This window comes from Gallinula chloropus (genome assembly GCF_964237585.1).
Source record: "Gallinula chloropus genome assembly, chromosome: 2".
Classification (NCBI taxonomy): domain Eukaryota; kingdom Metazoa; phylum Chordata; class Aves; order Gruiformes; family Rallidae; genus Gallinula; species Gallinula chloropus.
In genome coordinates, this window is record NC_140086.1 from 19,608,700 (window position 1) to 19,629,613 (window position 20,914).

Here is a 20,914-nt window from a genome sequence, read left to right on the forward strand (position 1 = left end):
ATAATAATGAGGAGCAGAAAGCATCTGATGCGTTTTGCCCTTTATATAGCTATACATCCATCACATTTGTACTGCTAACATCTGTCCTCCGCTACGCATCTGCTCGGTGCCTCCGCGGAGCATCTATGTAACCGCTCACACAGCGCCCAGCCTGCCCAGAGTTTAATGCCGACGCCCCTGAGAGCCCCGTGCGGGCAGCGGGCGGAGAGCTGCCTCCCCGGGCCGGCCACTGCCAAAGGTGCCGCGGCGATGCTGCTGCCCGGGGGTCCGGGCCGGCCCCGGGACGGGAGGAGGATGCGTCCCGGCCCCGGTTCCCGCACCTGCTCGGTGTCCTTGCGGCGGGTGGCGGCGGCGGCACCGGGCGCGGCGGCGCGGCCGGCGGCGGCACCACGTGTCGGGGCGGGGAGGGAGCGGCGGGGCCGGGCCGGGCTCCGCCACCCCCAGCGCCGCAGCGGCAGCAGAAGCGGCAGCAGCAGCAAACGCGGCTTAGCGCATCCTTCTCGCCCATGCCAGGTGCCTGCCTCCGACTGCGCCGTGACTGAGAGGAGATGGGGCCCCTGCGGGAGAGCAGCAAGGTGAGGAGCCGGGGACGGAGGGGTTGGCAAGGGTGGCTGCGGGGCGGCGAGTTGGGGCTGCGGGGACCGAGGAGAGGCAGAGGCAGAAAAACCCTGCCCCCCCCCGCCCCCCCCCGCCCTTACAGTGGGGGGGGAGCCGTGGTTTGCCTGCCCCTGACAGAATGGTGGAAGGAGGAGGGCGCATTCGAGGGGTCCCTGACGCCGGGGTGTCCCTTCTCAAGCAGGAGCAGAAGGCGCAGCTGGAGAAGGAGGTATCCCGTAGCCGCATCCCCCGCTTGGTCCTGCGGCCGCAGCAGAAAGTATCCCCCGCTTCCGAGTCGCCCTTTTCGGAGGAGGAGAACCGGGAGTTCAACCCGCCCAGTTCCTCCGGGGGCTCCGGCCGGACCGTCAGCAGCAACAGCTTCTGCTCAGGTACCGCAAGCAGATCACACACACAGAGCACCCCTCCCGCTCCCCCCGTCTTTACCCAGGGGGTCGCGGTGAGCCCCACCACTCCGACCCCGCGGCTTCGCTGCCACCCCCGGCCGCAGCATCCGTGCGCCGGGCTCGTACGGAGCCCTGAGGAGCACCGCGTTCTGCAGATGCAGAAGGGCAACCATTGATTTTTCCAGGGAAATCCAGTATCTGTTCTTTTAATACATGCTGTAAGCGACACCAGATGTTTCCATTTCAAGTTCTGCTCTCTGCTGGTAAAAAGTTGGCGGTTTTACTGCGGCAGAACAGTTGCTTTAAAGAGAAAGATTTGCCTTAAAAACTGCAGCGTGGGTTCGAGGCGTTCTGGAAAGCCACCGAGCCAAAGAGCCTGTAAGACAGGGGAGCTGCTGCTAAGGGCATCAGACATGGGTGAAATACTGCAGTTCCTCGTAGTTTGGTGAAATGCGTAGGTGTAGTTTTGACTGTCATATTGGAGGGAGTTCTGTTTATTTGAGAACTGAATCTCCTGATAAGCAGGTTGCCAGGCGTGAATTGGGCATGGTGTCTGCTCTAGAGAGCGCAGTGGCTACGTGACATACCAGAAGTAAATTCCTGCTCTCCAAATGTAGACCACAAGTGTCCTTTGCTCTTCAAAATGAATGCACCCCTTTTGCATTAGGGACAACTCAAAACCAGATTTTTAAATATTTTTCCCGTGTAGAGTTTAGCACAATTTATATCCCTCAGCTAGCAGTGAATGACTGAGACACCTACTAGTGGTGAGTAATCTTTTAATTCAGTGAAACTCATTGCTATGTATGACATCATACCCATGGATAACAGCTTTGAGGGTTACATCATAAACATCTTGGGCTCTATATGCTTGTGGAAATTTTGAAATTACTAAAAATTCAGTCTTAATAGTGTTTTGGAGAGCATAACATTCTCTGTCTAAATAAAAATCTGAATTATAACAAGTATTTTTCTTATAGTTAATTTCACAGCAAGTTCCTGAACTTCCTTTTTGTTTGTTCATAAAGGATTTAAATTACTGGAGTTAAATTACTGGAGCCAGAAACACTCGTATTTATCTTTGTCTTCACTGCGGTGGGTCCGATCATTTAACGAAAAGCGGTGTGTTGAACACGGTGTACGAGAACAGTCAATTTTCCTAAATGAGGAATACAATATGCATGTTTAGGTCTACGGTTTCCTTCTTAGCTTGGGTAGATTGTGCAATTCAGGCTCAGTGGAATGATCTATTTGGTTATTGTTTAATGAACAATGCAGAGCGTTAAACAAACAACATAGGCTGTAAGGCTGCTGAAGTGTTTTTCCCATGCCTTTTGAATCCCCACACACACACCTTACCTGTTTGAGTGTGCCTGTTGCCTTTTAAGAAACAAAGAAGTAAAATCTTCTGAAGCTTTCTAGAAATACATTATTTTTATGATCCTTTCCAAATGACTGCTTTTTATCCTGATTCTTTTTCCCCCTCCCCTGTGTGTTGACAAGCCTTTCATCCTGGTCACTGACAGTCTCTTTTACAGTATCATTTGGGTTTGTATCATGTTCCTCAGAACTACTTGGCACAGAACTGCTGAAGCAATGCCCTTGCTGTCCCAATGCACTGTACGGGCTGTGTCTGGGTCCCAGCAGAGCTTTGTGTTTACTCTGGGTGTGTCTGATCTCACGGCTTGACAGTTTTAAGGCACCTTTCACAGAGGTACTCAAGAGTGCGATGCTAGCCTCTTAACCTGCCTCAAGTATGGCTGGTCATACTTTTATTTCCTTTAGTCATCTTTTATTCTTTCATGAATGCGCCATTGATTTAGTTTGATTTATTTTTTTTCCCATGATATTGCTGTGCTTCTCAAGCTGCCTGCAGCACCCAGACAGGTATGCACTACCCAGTTTGACTGCCGTGAGCCTTCAAACCTTAAGCAGACAAGGATCAGGCATGGTACTGTCCCTCCGTCCTGTATGTGGATTGGTTGGTTGTAGGTTTGATGGGTTTTCACCGTGATGCAGGTATTACAACAGTCACTCACTTGATTTCCTCGTTCTCTGACACCTCTTCCCTGTGTTCCACAGATGATCCTTCGTTATGATGGTATGTCTAATTTAGGTTTAATTTCACCAGTGGCAGTATGTGGCTGCTGGGTCCTGTTTCTGGGGAGGGGGTGGCAAAGATCTGCATGGAGAAGTGGGTGGAGGGGCCGCAGCCTCTAACCTGCCTCTCCTGGTGCTAGGTAGCTACTGCCTTAACAGAGAGGAGGTATGTGCAGAAGGTGTGTTTAAAATTAGCAAGTAATACATTTGGAAGTGGTGAGCAGATGAATAATGTGGTGAACGATGGTGTGATGGCAGTATGAAAAGGCTCCTGGGCATTTGGGTAAAGGTATTTTTTTGTAACTTTTTTTGAGCATTAAACACCAAAAGGTTAATAAGCAGAAGATAGTGTGAATTGACCCTGGAGTAATTTCTTTCCTCCTTATCCTTCTCTTGACAAGCTTCTCTCTACCTTTCTTCCATTATTATTGACACCAAAAGTTATGATCAGTAGATTTCTTTTTCCCCTAAGATAAATCATTGTGGTTTTTTCCTCATCCATTTAAATATGTCTTTCCTGCTTGCTTCCCCAAAACTTCCAGGGTTGTCCATATTGAATGGGTGTTGACATCGGTCCCAATGCATGAGTGAAGGTTTGGTGGGCTCTCTCTCTAAATGAGAGAATTAGGGTCTTCCTGGTGTTGTTAATGTTGATTGAGGTATGGGGACCCTTTGGGAATGCTGTCAATGGTGCTATCACGGTGGCAACAGCAGAAAATACCTCTTGGCAGCAGACAAGAGATGCTGTACTGTAATGCTTTATTTCTTTTGAAGAAATTGTTAATCTGGCTGAGATGAGTTTTAAATTTGTCTCATGGGACTGGATCAGAGACCCAGTTGACCATGTCAGTCAATGACTTGCAATTGGCTTTATGTTGGTTTTGTTTTGTGAGTCTGTATGAAACACATTGAGACTGTTGATCCTATCTGTGATATTCCTGAGAAATGGGTTTTAATATCCTTTGTTTCTGCCAAGAGAACGTGGGTGCTGCCTGGATGTTGCATAGGCAAGCTGAGCCTTTGTATCAGTGCTCACTGTGTGCAATCCTTCCTTAAAAATCTTAGCTCATCTGGGGTCCTGTTTGTCATTCGATACGGGAGCACTTCCTTCAGCCGCTGCCCTCGTCCAGCTTGGATGTCAGCCACAGAACTTGTGTGATGTCAAACGATGAAAAAATGCTTTCCCAGCAGCTTTGCCTGGCTCGGCTGCTACCGAGCGTTTCCCCACGCCATGTGTGTGTTCCTCAGCTGCTCTGGAGCGGCTGCACGCTCACCTTGTGAGTCGGGAGGAAAGCATGGTTTTAAGCATCACAGACACATCGTCTGCTCCCACGTCCATGGCAGAGCGGCTGCTGGGCGGCTGTTGGTAATTCCAGTTACAGTGTTCGTGCTGTAAGAGATAAGGTACTTAGGGCGGGGCATCATCCTTCATTGGTGCCTACGTGTCCTTTGGATACCAAGGCAGTTGCTACTGGATTGAAGGCAGCCTGAGCACGCTAAGCTCCGTAAGAAGCCTGCTCATCTTTTCATTTTAAAGGGAAGGTAGTTTGTTTTTTTTCTTAGTTTCTGCTTCTGAATAGCTCAGCTTTTAAATTTCCCCTTATGAAGAAGAGTGGGTCCATGCTATCTGTATACGGACGCTTCAGCCTTTCTTCAGCCGCCTGAATTTCAGCAGGTAATGTAGCGGTGCTTTGTTAACTGAGATGCAGCTTTGCAGGAAGCATTTGCACATTTAATAATCAGTTTGGCAGAAGATTTTATGAGCCAGAAGACCTTTTTTATTCCTATGGCAAATGGTTCCTCTTTTCTGGGGCTTGCCTGCGAATTGCCTTTTTAACCAGACTGCATCGTACCACGGGCCACTGAAAAATCACAGCGTCCCTGTAGATGAATCCTTGTCATTCACTCCAACTGTTTTCAAAAAGCAACCCTAAACTTCTTTTTTGCTCCTTCTTGCAAAAGGTTTGGGTTTGGTGTTTATTTTACAACTTGTTCTTTTCTGGTGTAAAGAGTATTATTATTTTTTAAATTCTTGTTATTTACATGCACATCATAATAAATATGCTCTGGTAGAGTGGGTGGTCTGTAAGCCCTGGGGTGTAAGTGCTGCAACAGGGATCTCCGTGATGCTGCGCCCTGCTCACTTGCTCGTGTGCACTGTCCCCTTGAATTCAGAGATTATTTGCCAACTGTCGCAGCTGTTGATGGATGCTGGGGCTGAGTTTGCAGTCCACTCATTGAAAAAAGCATGTAGGCTTTAGGCTGGCTTATTAAATTCAATGTGAACTTTCTACCCATACTGCTAACCACAGGTTGGAGGAGAAGCATTGTATGGGTGTAGCCAGACGAAATGCTGTGCCTTCTCACACTCTGGGAAATAATTTAGTTGCTAGAGCACTGAAATAGGTTTTATTGTAAAACATCTGGTCTTGAAGGCTACAGTTTAAAGTGTGTGTACTTGAATGTACATTTCTGAATAGAAAAAGGTAGAGGAAAACAAACTCTTAGTTTTTTTTCAAATCAACAGATTGAGAACAGATTATTATTATGAATTATTTAAAATAAGTATTATTTGTATATACATATATATGTATTATTATTGTTGTTGTTATTATTATGATTGAAATAGTGAGCTCTCCCATTCTTCTTGTTTCTCATTGTAAGAAATAATGTTGTTTAAATAGTTCCTTACTAGCTTATTTGGTTTTTTTTTTGTCTGAGTTACTGAATCAAAGAGATATGCTTGAAAGTCACGTGTGTGCTACTGGAAGTTAGATTCTCTTTCCTGCAGTCCTTTATACTATGCTTTTCCACACTCTCTTTTTGCCATTTGCATTATGAGCTAGGGAGCTGCTTTGGCAAGGGGGATGGACCCGATGATCTCTCGAGGTCCCTTCCAACCCCTACGATTCTGTGATTCTGTGATTTTTTTCAGACTTGTCAAGTGGAGGTCTTCTCCAGCACATTTGCTTGCAGCACTCAGTAAGGCAATTCACTTATCACTGTGATATTAATTTACAAAAATGCTGAAAAATAACCCCACCAGCTTTCAAAAAGGCGCGTATGGCCTTTGCATAAAGGCGACGCTGGTGTCATGCTTCCTTTTCTCCCTGCTGCTTCCCTGGAGAATTTCCTGCTGGGCCAGCTTACATGCAATAATTTATTATTGCTTCATGTTGTTAAGCGCCAGTTCTGTTTCTGCAGCACAGAGATCTGTTCCAAACATGGAAATGAGAAAAGTGCCTAGGTACTAAAGAGCAAAGCCTGACCATTCCTCAGTTTTTGGCCTTTCTCTGCTTCCCTTTCTGCTTCGCTATTTATTCTCTCTTACTAAGTAATGATGCTTTTGTTCCTGTGCCACACAACAACGTCTGGAAGCCAAAAATATTTGACCTTTTGGATGTTTGTTGCCACCTTTTTATGTCTGTCAGGGCTGTGAAACTTTAAAACCTGACCCAGCGCCTCCTGAGGTCAGCAGAAGAGCGCCCATTGTCTCTGACACATTTTGGACGGTGTCCTGAGAACAGTCAGTACCTCATCCTTTCTGTATATATCACAGCTTGCTCTGCACTACAGGCTGAATTCTAAACTATAACGTGTATTTTCTTCACTGCCAATGTGTAATCTAATACTTTTCTCTCCAAGTGCCTTTCATGCAATTTTCTATTGAGTTGAGTGTTGCCATGCATATTGAAGAACATCACAACTTGTAGCAGAATTGAACCTTTAATCAGAATTCTTTCATGTCTTTTTTTATTAAAAGACAATCTTGATATCTTAAAAGAAATTCTACATGACATATTTTAACCCTACCTTTAAAGGGTTAATATGCATCCTTGAAATTCTGGGACAGTGTTTTGACATATATGTAAGACCAAAACCAGTGAGTGAGTTCTGTAGTGATGTTACGCACCAGCCTGGGTTTGGTGACAATTAAAAAAACAATGGATGGAATATATGTGGTTTCCAAGCATCATTGGAGGGTAAACAGTGCGACATTATGAGGTGATGTTGAAGCTGTGAGGGTCACAGTGATGCTGTCAGCCACAGAGGCCGAGCGATTTGAGACCGAAGGAATATAACACATTCTGCCATTTGAGGAACAGGCACAAATTTCTATGCAGTCTATTGAAGATTTTTATTTCCAAAAATGGTGCCTTCAAAATTGGATAGTATATTTATAATTTCTTCCCTGCTGCATAACTGAATTAATCACATAAAACCACACACAGAAACCCATCTATATGTACATACATTTCTTACAATGATATGAAAAGGGTGACATTTTTTACATTTGATGTAGCCAAGGCTTTCTTACCAGAGGTATCAGCAGTGGCTCCACTTCCAGCTGTTGTCCTCAGAAAAGGTTAGTGAGGTCTACTAAAGTGCTGAAAAAACTCTACCTAACAGCCAAAACTCTTCTTTGTCTCCTTTTCAGACCTTTTCCTCTCCTGACCTTTAGTTAAAACTTTTCTTTAGAATTTTCAAAGATTTTCAGTCCTTTATCATTTAACCCCCTTGTCCAAATGCTATCTGTGATGTGATAGCAAAACTCTAGCAGTTGTGCTATTCCTGACCACAGCACTCTCCTAGTAACAGTACTATTTTTATTGATAGTTTTACTAGTAAGCTTTGATGCTTTTGTTCTCAAATATTAATACCATTAGCAGTGCTATAACTGTAATGACAAAGCCGGTAAACCACAATTATATGGTCCTTTTTTTCCCGCTGGTTTCCCAGAACTACATCAGTCCTGCTTATTAGTGAAATGCTTAAATGGAAGGCAGATTAGTAGAGGCATCATTTGTGGCCAAAGTCAATTAAAATTTTTCTGCTTCAGTGTAACTCAGCTATTGCACAGTCAGATGTCAAGAGCTGGTACTTCTAAGGACGTGCTCATGGCAAATACTGCATGGTAAAAGATGCATGAAGTCTAGGAGCAGGTCAGTCCATTGTCTTCCGTCTTACTCTCACCTCTTCTACATAATACGAGCCTGTCACCATCTATGCCATGTTTTGAGCAACCAGAGAGGACCTCCTGCCAAATTCAGTGAGCAGATTCCATATTCAGTTTTCAGTAGTGATCGTTAGTGGTCAGCCTCTGGCTATGATGGAAACTGGTGAGGAACAGCTGTTAAAGTTGCCTGCATATTAATGATAGGAACCTCAGAAACACTCAGGAGGAGATGAAGATGTTTGGTCTTGATTTTACTTAGTTAACTATGACTGGAAAATTAAGATCAGTAGTTCCAGCTTGAAAAATGGGCTTGGAAAAACAGGGTGGTTCCCAGCTGTGGAATAGCTAAAAAAATTACAGAATGCGTTAGGTTGGAAGGGACCTTTAAAGGTCAACTAGTCCAACCTCCCTGCAGTAAGCAGGGACATCTCCACTAGACCAGGTTGCTCAGAGCTTCATCAAGCCTAACATTGAATACCTCCAGAGACGGGGACTCCACCATCTCTCTGGGTAACCTGTTCCAGTGCCTCACTCATTACCCTCACAGTGAAGATCTTCTACCTAATGTATAATCTGAATCTACCCTGCTCTAGTGTAAAACCATTGTCCCTCTTCCTATCGCTACATGCCCTTACAAACAGTTCTTCCCCAGCTCTCCTGTAGGCCCCTTCAGGTTGTGGAAGGCTTCTGTAAGGTCTCCCTGGCGCCTTCTCTTCTCCAGGCTGAACAAGTCCTACTGTCTTTGTAGAAGCGGTGCTCCGCTCCTCTGTTCAGTAGGAGAGGAGCAACAGAAAAGCTGTAACAGAAAATTGTGATCCTAAACTTGTAGGTTCTAGCCTTTTTGAAGCAGGACTGTTTCCAGCACTACATCACCTCAGCCATGGCTTGGTCTGTCTGAGTCTAGAAACCCTTCAAGGACCAGAGTTTGCACAGCCTCTCGAGGTGACCTTGGGGAGTGGTGGAGCTTCTAGCCTGCCTCCATTCACAGGCAAAATGGAGCATGGTTAATTCAAGTTTTGTCTGCAGAGACATAGAGATTAAATATGGAATTAATTTCCTTAGCAGGGTTTTGTATAAGTAGGCCTTGTCACATAAACCTTCTCTCTTTTCCTGACAGGGCTACAGTTTTGCTTGCTTTTCTGTTTTGCTTTAGTGTGATTGACTTCTGGTAAGAAAGCACATGATATCCTGATTAGTTTTGTTAAATACCAGGCCTTAAAATAAATAAACTAAATAAACTGGTCTTAAAAATAGCTATAAAATTAGTTCAGGATTGATCAAAAAGACCAAAAATAGTAGCATTTTTAGGACTTACAGTAAAGGTATTAAATTTATTTTTTCAAAGGTCTGTGTGATGTTTGTTGGTGACAAATTGTAGCAAATTACTAATCTTTTACAATACATAAAATCACCTACTGGAATGGCTGCAGTAAAAATGAAATGTCTTAGTACAAATAGGAGCAGAGAAAAATACTCACTTTTCTACTTTCAACTGCGGTTCCTAAATCATTGCTGGGCAGGTGAGGGTGCCTCAGGAGGGCCATTCAGTGTCACTATAAATAGAAGTCCAACTCCTTGACGGTTTCATCCTTCTACTGTTACTGTGGTCTTTTGTGTTGCCCAGTTGTTCCATGATGATACTGTGAATCTCTGGTTTGCAGTATTATTGGACTGGGTAGCAAGCCCTTAAATCTCACTGGTTCAGCTGCCCAAGTCAAAACACTGGTTGTACTACTCAATGGAAAGATATCCTCCAGACGGTGACTCAGAGCTGTGGGATGACTGGAGAAGCCAAAACTGGGCTGTTGCTCTGACACACCCTTCAGAGAAGCCTCCTTCTCTTGATTTACAATAGAAAGTGCCTTAATATGTAGAAGCTGGGTGATAGATTCCCTTTGGTGTCTGTCAGCAGCTTTCATTATTAATGCATAAAACAGCCCTGTGCCTCAAGACCAGTCATAAAGAGAAGACCAAAGCAACATGAAGGGGGTCAAAAACTGCACAACACACAGGCAGATTGGGAGATTATCCTGAAAAATTGTGAAATACCTTTGGTGGTTCACCATCAATAGACAACTCATAGTGTGCCGTCCTGGCAGAGCTGTGGCTACCCAGACTGACAGATCCTGGGACAAACGGAAATGGAAGCATTAGGAAAGGGCAGGAAACAGGTTTTCAGCCTCACTACACAGACCTGGTGAAAGCTTTTGAGAGGCCTGTGTTTAATTCTGGAATCCACATTTCCTAGTGGAAATACAGAGTTATGTACAGCTTGAACATTAACGGTCAAGGGATTGTTAAGAGAAGATAAAAGTGGGACAGTAGATTTAGTAGGAGATTGTTGTGGCTTTGCATGGCAAGGTTCTTATGTAGGAGTGGGGCCTTCGAGAAGCAGCTAGAAGTTTTGCCTAAGCCTGACAGAGTAAATACCAGCTGGGCTTAAGGCTGAGCCTATCAATGAAAGTCATAGCACCTCTGTGAATCATATTTAGGAAGAAAAATACCTGTTAACAGCCACTTTTTGCCACCAGAGAAGGGAGTGAGAAGATGTAAGAAGCTTTGCAGACACCAAGGCCAGTGAAGGAGGGGAGGAGGCACCCCAAGCACTGGAGATAAAGATGCCCCTGCATCCATGGAGAAACCCATGGTGGAGCAGGTCTTCCCCTGTACCCATGAAAGATGACCTGCATTGGAGCAACCGTCTGGCAGCACTTGCAGCCCGTGGAGAGAGAGACACACACACGGAGAGAGCAAAAGAGAGAGACCCACCCTGGAGTAGATTGTTTTGTGACTCCATGGGAGGCCAGGTTGGATCAGTCTGGGACTGAGAATTGTTCTGTGATTTATGACTGCACCCCATAGCAGTGACCCACACTGGGGAAGCTGGTGAAGAGCTGAAGCCCTAATAGAAAGGACTCACGTTGGAGAAGTTCATGAAGGACTGTCTCCTGTGGGTGGGACCCCATGCTACAGCAGGGGAAGGGTGTGAAGAATGACCCCCCAACTAAGGAGGAGAACATCTCGTGAGGAACTGACTGAAACCCCCATTCCCCCACCCTGACTCGTGCCACCCCTTCAGGGAAGACGGGACCGAAGTCATGACCAAAGTTAAGTCTGCTAAGAAGGAAGGGGTGGTGGGAGGTGCTTTAAGATCTGGTTGCACTTCTCACTGGGTGTGCAGTGCAGTGTAATAAATTAGAGTTTTCTTTCCTTTATTCCGTGTTGAGTCTGTGTTCCCTGCAATACTAACTGTGGAATGATCTCTTACTGTCCTTATCTCGACTCCTAAGCCTTTCAATATCTATTTTCTCCCCTGTCCAGCTGAAAAGGGAAGTGACAGAGCAACTTTGGTGGGCATCTGGCCTCCAGCCAGTCTCAAACCACCACAGAGATGGACAGTTCAGACTCACGGAAGTGCATAACTAGATCTGGCACTGGGGAGTGACAGCAGAAATATCTATGGTTCCTCAGCAAGAGCGTCATTAATTATTTGGATGGATTATATAAGGAAGTTGTAAATGCAGTATTTCTTAAAGAATTCAGGAAAATGCAGTAGTTTTCTAAGGATTCTAAGGCATATTCCAGTGAAACTTACAAAGTGTCTGAGCCCAGAAAATCAGAGAAGACTATCAAGTCACAGCATATGGCTGAAGTCCATGAGAATTATCTTTAACACTGTTGTTTATACTTTGACTTTACTATTTGAAAGCTAGTCAGTGCATGCAAATGTCAGAGTGCTCTGAGCAACTTCCCTGATTGTTTGTTTGAGGAGACACCATCCCGTGCTTGGCTTTGAAACTTGGCAAGCGTATCTGATCTGGGAGAGGGGTTGGACGTAGAGCTTCAGTGATGAAATCCAGCTGATGTTCAAAGGAAAAGACTACTCCCAGAACACTCTTAGGAGGCCACTGTGAAAAAGAAACCATAAATATTGCTAAAAAAGCAATGAATGTTGTGTATTATAAATTCATATGATTTTCCTTCTTGTGCAAGTAATACAGGCAAGATCCAAGTAGTACAGACATTCACACACTGGAGTTTGCAACCTTTCTCTCTTCTATTGTCTTGATGCTTGCATGTATGAGACAGACAATCAGTCCTGTCTATATTCCTGAAGTTCTTACTGGGCCAAACTCCTGCAATTTATAGGACTGAATCCTTAACTGACCTTGCTACTACAGGTTATGTTTTCAGAAGAAAGTGAATCCCATTGTGGGCTCGTCTGCTCCTGTTACCCCATTGCCTACTTTGGAGATAGATACCTTACCTTGTCCCATTTCTGGACAGGTGAAGGTCTTCACCTTTTTCCGTCAGCAGGGTTTTGGGGGAGCCTACAGGTCTGTGGGAAACGCTGAAGCCCCAGTGCCGTAGTCATATCCTTTCTCTTGGGGATGAGGAGCAGAGGTGTTTGCTGTGGCAATGAGCAGGGGAGGGGGTCAGACTGTCTGTGGGGTGGAGGGAGCATCAGCTTGATGCACCGTCAGGGTCCATGGGGACACCTACAGTATCAAACACAATAAAATACCCTTTTAAGGCTTCAGTAGGAGTGAAGAATGGAGGTAATTCACAATTTGGCTCACTCTCAGCAGATGGATAGCACCTCAGTGTTCACCAGAGCTTTCCCTCATGCCAGTAGGGTGAGTGGAGGGTCAGCTGAGAGGTACATCCCTCCAGTGTACAGCGGAGCTTTCCTTGCCTGGGGTGGTCAGTACCAGTGCTTGGTGTGCAGCTGTTCCCTTCTGTGATAGTAAACTTTTTGATTATTCAAAAGCCACTGCAGAAAGCTGACACAGAGCTTGCCCTTTGCCCTAAATTTGGAAAATTTCTAATTTATTCACATTTCTGGCTAATACTAGGTAAAAGGAGCAGAAGTTGCACATTATTTAAAAAATAACAAATGATGAGAGGAGAGGGAGTAAATTAAAACCATTAGTTTATTTCAGCCGGAGTGGGAACGCTCACGTGATTATTGATGTCCTAGGGATCCTGCTTTGGCAGGGGGGTTGGACTCAATGATCTCTTGAGGTCCCTTCCAGCCCCTGCAGTTCTGTGATTCTGTGATGTGCCTAAAGGTCACAATTGGTATGAGTGGGGAAGAATTGTTGTTCTTTGTGCCAGGCTCATGTGTTCCTTAATGGCCATCCCGCTGCAATGAAAACTGAAGGGTAAACCAAGGATATGTAGATGTGTGTGATCATACAGTGTCACCAGTGTGATATCAGAGGCCATGGGGGGTGGGGTGGTAATTAAAATACTTATTTTTGTAGTATGCTTTAGCTATCCTATTTCCTTACTGGAGTTAGTTGTATGTATTTGTTTTTTTCAAATGCCTGAATTTTTAACACCATGGTTTAGTTCTTTCATTTTTAAGCTTTTATCAGCTCCTGAGGTTCTTCCAGGTAGCATCATCATAGCTCTGGGAGTTATCTGTACATAGTCTCCCATGTAAAACACATCTGTGAGGTCTACAGAACCTGTCGAGTTATTTCAATTATTATAATGGTGGAGAGATGAAGTAAATAGTTTCCTGTCTTTTATTGGTTTGGGGTTTTTTAAACACAAAGTTGAGAAATAGAGAAACATCTAAATGGAGAGGTCATAATTAAAAATCTAAGCATGAACCTGCACTTTTTTCTGTGTATATTTGTTTATAAATCTTTGCATGCTTCTGAAGAGAAGATGCTTTGGACATGGGTAAAGGACCTGCTGAAGTGCAATCCAAAAGCTCACTCAGCAGTGCTGGTCCTTTGCCCTGTAAGCAGCATTCATCCAGCCTGTAGAAGAGACTGAACGCTTGAGAAAAGAAAATGGGTGCTGATGTGGGAGGAGGTTGCCTTCTTCTCTGCTCCCTGTGTCGAGTTACATTGTGAGGTCGATGGAAATGGAAAGAATAAAAAATTAACTAAAAATCGTGTGGGCAACAATCCTGCTTCAGTCAGGATGAATGATGATGGGCTGAAAACCTCATTAGCAGTTGTCTTTTTCCTGCTATTTTTATATAAACTAATTCTGATTGCAACAGGCACCAGTGAGATGGCAAAAGGAGATGCCTGTAGGTTTAATTGGGCTGGTTTGAAGGAATCAAAGATGATTAAGCTGTGTCAGGTGCTTTGCACCGTTACTGCCCTTTGGGAGGCAATTCTGGCAGTAGGCTGGGCTGCCCCTGTGGCCTGACATCACATCTGGTGGTTTGCAGAAGCCGAGGCAACACCACCTCCAGCTGCTGTTGTGTGCTAATGCCTATAGCTTGCTTGGGACTGTCTTTGCTTCTGGGTACCTTGCTCAGTACTGGAGGCAGGATGTGGAGAAGTGGGAAGCAGGACAAAGGTGAGAGTAGAGTAACTGGCCAGGTGCAGAGAAAAACTGCTTCATGTGAAAGGCTTCACATGGGCTGCTGTACTGTGCTGAGGGAGCCACAGTTAACAACAGCAAAAGCTGCTCTTTCTTGCAGAGGGGAGGTGGGTGGGAGGGGGGTTAGGTATTCACGGGATGCCCCTTTTGCCTCATAATTGCAGTCATATACTGACTTTTTAAACAATCTGCCCATGCAAAGCTCATTGCAAGATCAGTCTTGACCTAAATTATGAACAGGGTGGAAGTGGCAAGTGCAATATGGTCATGCAAATAATTTGGCTCAGTTGCAGGTACTTCTTTTGAGTTTCATGTTAGGTGAAGATAATGCACTGGGAGCAGAGTGTGATTGCATAATTAAGATGGCAGCTTTCATTTTGTCCTGGGAAAGAACAAACAATTACACTTCTCTGGGACTAGAGTAAATATTCAAGGCTTCCCAGTGTCAGAGTAGCCTGTTTGCTTTTGTTGTGTATCTCAAAAACTACCGTGACTTCTAGGGGAGTTGTGATTACGCAAGATTACAGGAGTGTGATTTGATGAAGGGGGTGTTTGATATGTGGATTTCCCCTGGACTCAGGATTCATACTTTGCATTTAATTGTTATGAGCTGGAATGTTTGTACTCCAGAAGGTCAGGAATGTGGGTCTGTTCCCAAGGTGGCTGCTGATGCCATGAAGCGCTGGTGTGCCATCAAAAGGAATTTTGCTTGAAACAAAAGAAGTCTGTGCATAATGCACCCTCTGTGCAACCAGGTACCTCACAGCCTCTTATCAAGAATGAATGAGCTCTGTGGTCACCACTGCTTTAAAAGGAAAAAGAATTTCAAGATACCTTTATTAATTCCAGTTAAATGATAAGCCTGACTTTGTGCATATGGGCTGTAGGTAATTCACGTCTTGCTTCATCTGGAGTGCACTACACAAACCACTCTTGTTTCTTAATGTGCACTTCTTCATGCTATAATAGTCCCTACCTAACCTAGCTAAGTCAGAAGAATTTACCTTAGATCTGAGTTTTCAGTATGTAGCCCCTGACTTGGTGTTTTGTCAGACTTTGTGAAACAAGCACTTGTCCTTTTAGCCTGCCATAAGTTACCTAAACTTTTTCACACTGAGAGAAACTAATAGCTTCTCACCGGGTTTCACAGCCAAGGTTGTACATATCAAGCTGTAAATGGTTGTAGTCCAAACATTATTTTTTTTTTTAATTCTGCTAATGTTCATGGACTTATTAGTTAGAAATTTTAATGTTTTCCTTTTTCTCTTCAGATGACACTGGCTGCCCTAGTAGTCAGTCAGTATCTCCAGTTAAGACTCCTTCTGATGCTGGAAACAGTCCAATCAGTTTTTGCACGGGTAGTGATGGAGACTTCTCCAGGAAGAAATTCAGTCCAGGGACAGTAAGTGAAGGGAACCCGCAGCTGACTCGATATAAGAAGGAGACAAAGACAAGCCTTGTAAAGCCTGGTGAGTATAATATAGATGCTTTAATTTCTTTAATTACACTTTCTAATTGACTAGTACATCTATAGCTGTCTATATTCATTGTGTTGTGCTGTCTGTGATACCACTAATGCTGACAGTAAATAACATTTTTTAAAAGTTGGGTTCTTTCAAGGGAGCCACCTGCAAGATTTGAAAACACTATCAGTATTAGCTTTCTCATGGAAATATTATTAATTGACATCTTCACTTTCTTTTATGAGACTGGATGGTGACGTCAAATAGCAACTGAAATGGATTTTATCTTATTTCATGGTAACTGCATACGTATTTCACTGGCCAAAGATAAATGACTCTTATTGTCAAAGCAAATAATTATAGTCTTCTGATACAGATCTTCACATTTATTGTTGGATGCTGTTCAGGCTGTGATAGCTCTGGGGGTATGACTTGTCAAACCACGGCAAGATGGCAGGCAGCCTACGTGCGGGAGTTCAGCAGATACAGATCCACAGAGCACTGGCTGAATCGAGAGCATCTCTCATTCCCTCAGGCTAATTGGCCACCTCAGACCACAGAGTAACTCAGCACCTGCTTGTTGCACATCCAAGACTAAATATCTCGGTGTGTCATTGGCTGCTGTAATTTTAATGAGCAGATAAGATTTTTTTGTGTGTGATTCATGTACAAGCAGATCTTGGTTACGAATGGCCAGGATATTTGTGCTGTTATTTAATTAAGCATGGAGAAAGAGAGGGTTCTTCTGACCCTGTGCAGAGCCAACTGCAGAACTGACGCATGGTTTCTGAACTCATGTATCTCCTGGCTCTACTGTTTTGTCATGGTTTAACCCCAGCCAGTAACTAAGCATATGCAGGAGCCCCCGCTGCCCCAGGGGGAGGGGGAGGACAATGGAAAACAAAACAAGACAAAACGCAAAAAAATCTCTTGTGAGTTCGGATGAAGGCAGTTTAATAAGGTAACAAAGGAAGAGAATAATAGTAATAACTGTAAGAAGAATATATATAGAACTAGTGATGCACAAACACAATTGCTTGCCACATGCAGAAAGGGGGAAGATGGTGCTGATGCCCAGTCTGTTTCCAAGCAGCCAATCTGCCTCCTGGCTAGCTTTCCTGGTTAAGCACCATGCATGACATCATATGGCAGGGAATATCCCAGTGACCAGTCTGGGTCAGCTGTCCTGGCTGTGCTCCCCTAGATTCTTCTGCACCTGGCAGGGCATGAGAAGATGAAAAGTCCTTGACTTAGTGTAGGCACAACAACTATCTAGCAACAGCTAAAGACTTTAGCATGTTATCAACATTATTCTCATACTAAATCTGAACCACAACACTACACCAGCTACTAGCAAGAAAAATAACTTTATCTCAGCTGAAATCATTATATGTTTCCTGACTCATCTTACTTCTGGACACAATTTAGGTACTTTCATGAGGAGCCGGCTCAGAAGTGCCAGCACTATGTTTAATCCAGAGACAGTAGAGAATCTGTTGCAAAAATTCTTCACTTTCTTGGTCATTGAAATTGCTGATTAAGTCTGACTTACCACTACCCCTGCAAGTTCTCAGCTCATTTCATAGCTCTCTGTTGCTTGAGTGTTCCCAGTCTCCCATTACTCTGAATAATGGATAATAGATAATAGTTTTTTTAAGGTTTGTTTTGTGTTCCATTAAAATCAAGGAATTTCTTGCATGCAGAATACAGTGAATAGGGTATACGACAGTCAAATCTGCAGTCATGGCTACCACAAACATTTTGTATATGAATATGAATGCAGCTTAGCGAAATGTGGATGAAGAATTTTGAAAGACTTTTTCTACTGAAGAGCCCTATACACATGGAAAAGAGTCATGCACTTTTTTCAGTAAATTGCTTCATCATTTTCAATTATTACACTTATATTGACCTCTAATATCAAGTTATTAGTTACAGTAATAGTCAGAAGTCATCTTTTAGTTGACAGTATTGTTTCAAGTCTGCATGGCCTTAGTTTAGGTATTCAGGTATTCTTGTAGATGGGTCATTCTGTAGCTGTCGGTACCTCAATGCTGCTCTAAGGTTGGAAAATTTGTCTCTGGAATATCTGAAACCCATCAAAGCTCTCAGAGCAGGAATCAGGTCTGATTTACAGAGTACTTCTAGATTGTTGCCAAATCTCCCACACCTTTATAGTGAAAAGGTGTCATAAAAATACTTCATAGTAGAGTGTGACACAGGTGAGGGACCTTCCTGAAGAGGGAGCACCCCAGGGGACAACACTTTTGGCCACAGAGGTTCATGTAATTCTCTCCCACTGCTGTCTCTTGGCTTCAGGTGGATGCAGTCCCTTCTCCATCACCTGCTTGTGCATGAATTTCTGGTGGCTCAGTCAGGATCATCTAGGCCTTGTGCAAAGAGGAGGTTGTGTCCTGTAGCAAAACACGTGGGGAGTAACAGGGTACCAGTAGAAACAAAGTGGGATGTGGGGAGGAGAATAACAGCAACATGCCCTTGTCATATGTGGCCTAGCTCTGCATACAGCTGGAAACCTCAGACCTCAGCAAAAAGGGGTTGTGCATAGTACCCTTCTCTACCAAAAGCCCTTACTGATTTATGGAGATAACCTCTACTTCATATTTATCTGAAACTTCTTGAGATAGTGTCTACATAGCAGGATCCAGACATGAGGCAAAAATCCAGCTTACCACTATCTTTTACAGATTCTCCTGCACAACATTTTTGTAGGCAAGTACATCAATCAGCATGCACCTTCAAAATCCCTGTCATTTTGCTGGAAATGTATCTGTTTCCACAATTGTTTTCTTGGAACATGCTGAATCTCAGAAGTAGCACTCACACAAATATTTAGATAATTCGGGAAATGTCAGAGTGGGATAGCACTGAGAATGAACCCTGGGATGTTTTTAGACTGTTCCCAAGATCCAGTGTTTTTCTGCTACTCTAGCAACAACACTTCATCTTTCTTTTCTGTACTTCAAAGTATGAAATACAACATTGCTTGTTTTACTCTAACAGCCTAAGGCATAGTTATATGGATCTAAGTCATCTTCACCTCTTGAAGTATCAACGAAGTAGATTTGGATATCATTCATAATTTATGTTGTTTGCATAGTGAACCATACTTAATCCTGGAATGCATAATCACTGCATCTTACTAAACCTCTGCAAGATTTATAATCATGAAGAAATTATTTATTTGGGATAGTTGGTAATGGTTTTTATTGTGCATTAAATCTGAATCACAGCAGTGTTATAGGTGAATTTGGCTTAAAAGCTGTGCCTGCTTTCCCAGGAAAGGATGGAGACGATAGCAACATTAAGGAAGATACATAACATTCACTCCAGGAGAAAGTTACCAGCCTTTTAAGTTCAGGATGTTAGAATTGTTCCTTCTTTTGGATGTGATTTATTTATGAAATATTAAAAGCAATAAAAAATGCACTGCAGCAAATGCCCTGGCAAAAAGGCACAAAAGCTTAATTAAGCCTATGTTTTGTATGACAGCGCTGTGCTGAATCCTACAGTTTCTGTAATTGAATAAACAGGAGCATAAGCATTTCCACATATTCACTTTCTTGGTGTATTCATCCGGCAAAGATCCATCTTGAATTCCTGCAGCTCATGACCATAGTTTGTTGAGAACAGTGGGAACTGTTTTGCTTTCTTTGACAGTCTGTCCCATCTTGTTTTTTGATTTCCATTAGATTGCTTAGTGCAAGGATTCAAAATCTGGCTCTGCAAGCTGCAGAGCACTGAGAAACTTCCAAAGACATTCAGATAAAGAAGGGAATCTTGGGCAAGAGTTGTGTCAGTAACTTTTAAAAGGTTTGTGTGTTTAAAGTAACACAGAGATGTACTTGTATTTAATTGTCTGTGGACGTCATGATTTGAGAAGTGCAACAGATCAGATGACTGTCTTCAGCATTTCTGGGAAAAGTTCTGGTCTTCACGGGCAAACTTGGGACAGTTTTCTAAATGAGCTTGAGGTTACTGTAGGAGCTGTCTCTTTGAGCCCATGGAATTGCTGAAGTTTCACATGAAATTGCTAAGACTTAAGACAAAAGATTAAGACTGTCCCAGACTTGCTGCTTTTGTACCTTCAGGAGCCTGCAGAGGAGAGGTGTAAGCACCGCTGCATGACAGGAGACCAAGGTGAGCCGCAGTTAGGGGCAGGTCCCAGATCTGATGAAGACTGGCTGGCTGTCCTTCACAGCTTGGTTCAGTAATAACCATGCCAGGTAGCAGCAGACTATACAAAAAATGATACTTTTTCACTGCTGATGAAACATCTGGCCTTCTATTTCTGAATATGTCTAAAATGGCAGTTTGTGACTGTACAGCAGTTGAGCTACAATGGATTGTATTTCCAAAGGGGCAGTCATTCAGAACTCAGCATTAAAACTTTGGTCTGCTCAAATTAATGAGCAAACCTCAGAGGCTTTCACCACGCAGATCACCTGCCTTGGACAATAGGCAATGAGCAGAAATTAGGGACCACAAAATTCCATATGAACACAAGAAAACACTCCCTCTCTTCACTATGGTTCTGTGGGAATACTAGTGCCTGACTCTGATAAATATATATATATACATATGTATGTATGTACATGTGCATGTATGTGCTTTGCTTGAAAAACAGATGACTTGATGTTTAAGTGTTGTGAGAGGATTGCCTTAGAGGTAACTTTGGAACAATATATCACTCTCTCAAGAACTTCTGTTTGGTTGCAGAAGGATGCAGTGATAGGACTTTGTTTTATCTTGGGAAGGGTTATAAAATATTAGAAAGGCAGGTTTTACTGCTGCATTCTTCCAAGAACATTGTATCTTGTATTTGCATGGCTTTTGTTCATTCTATGTACCAAATTTCTGCAAGCAGAGGGAAAAATAATAGAACTGTTGTCCCTGTTGTTAAGAAACAGCAATAAAAAAAAAAAAGTTACAGAATGTGCTAACTTGAATAGATCCTACAGCTGCAAAGAGGTTCATTGTTCTTTATAACTACTAGTTGGCATTTCTACTTATGTTAATTTTTT

General features: G+C 43.4%; 1 protein-coding gene across 1 annotated transcript in view; it reads left to right on the forward strand.

The window, feature by feature from the left end:
- Positions 1-548: 548 nt before the first annotated feature.
- The window catches only part of SYBU (syntabulin), a gene marked incomplete at both ends in the record, with an annotated part of 41,067 nt that continues 20,701 nt past the window's right edge, over positions 549-20,914 (forward strand). The window contains 3 exon segments of the mRNA XM_084260209.1: positions 549-575; positions 797-986; positions 15,681-15,878. Of these exon segments, the coding sequence (XP_084116335.1) occupies positions 549-575; positions 797-986; positions 15,681-15,878 (415 nt within the window).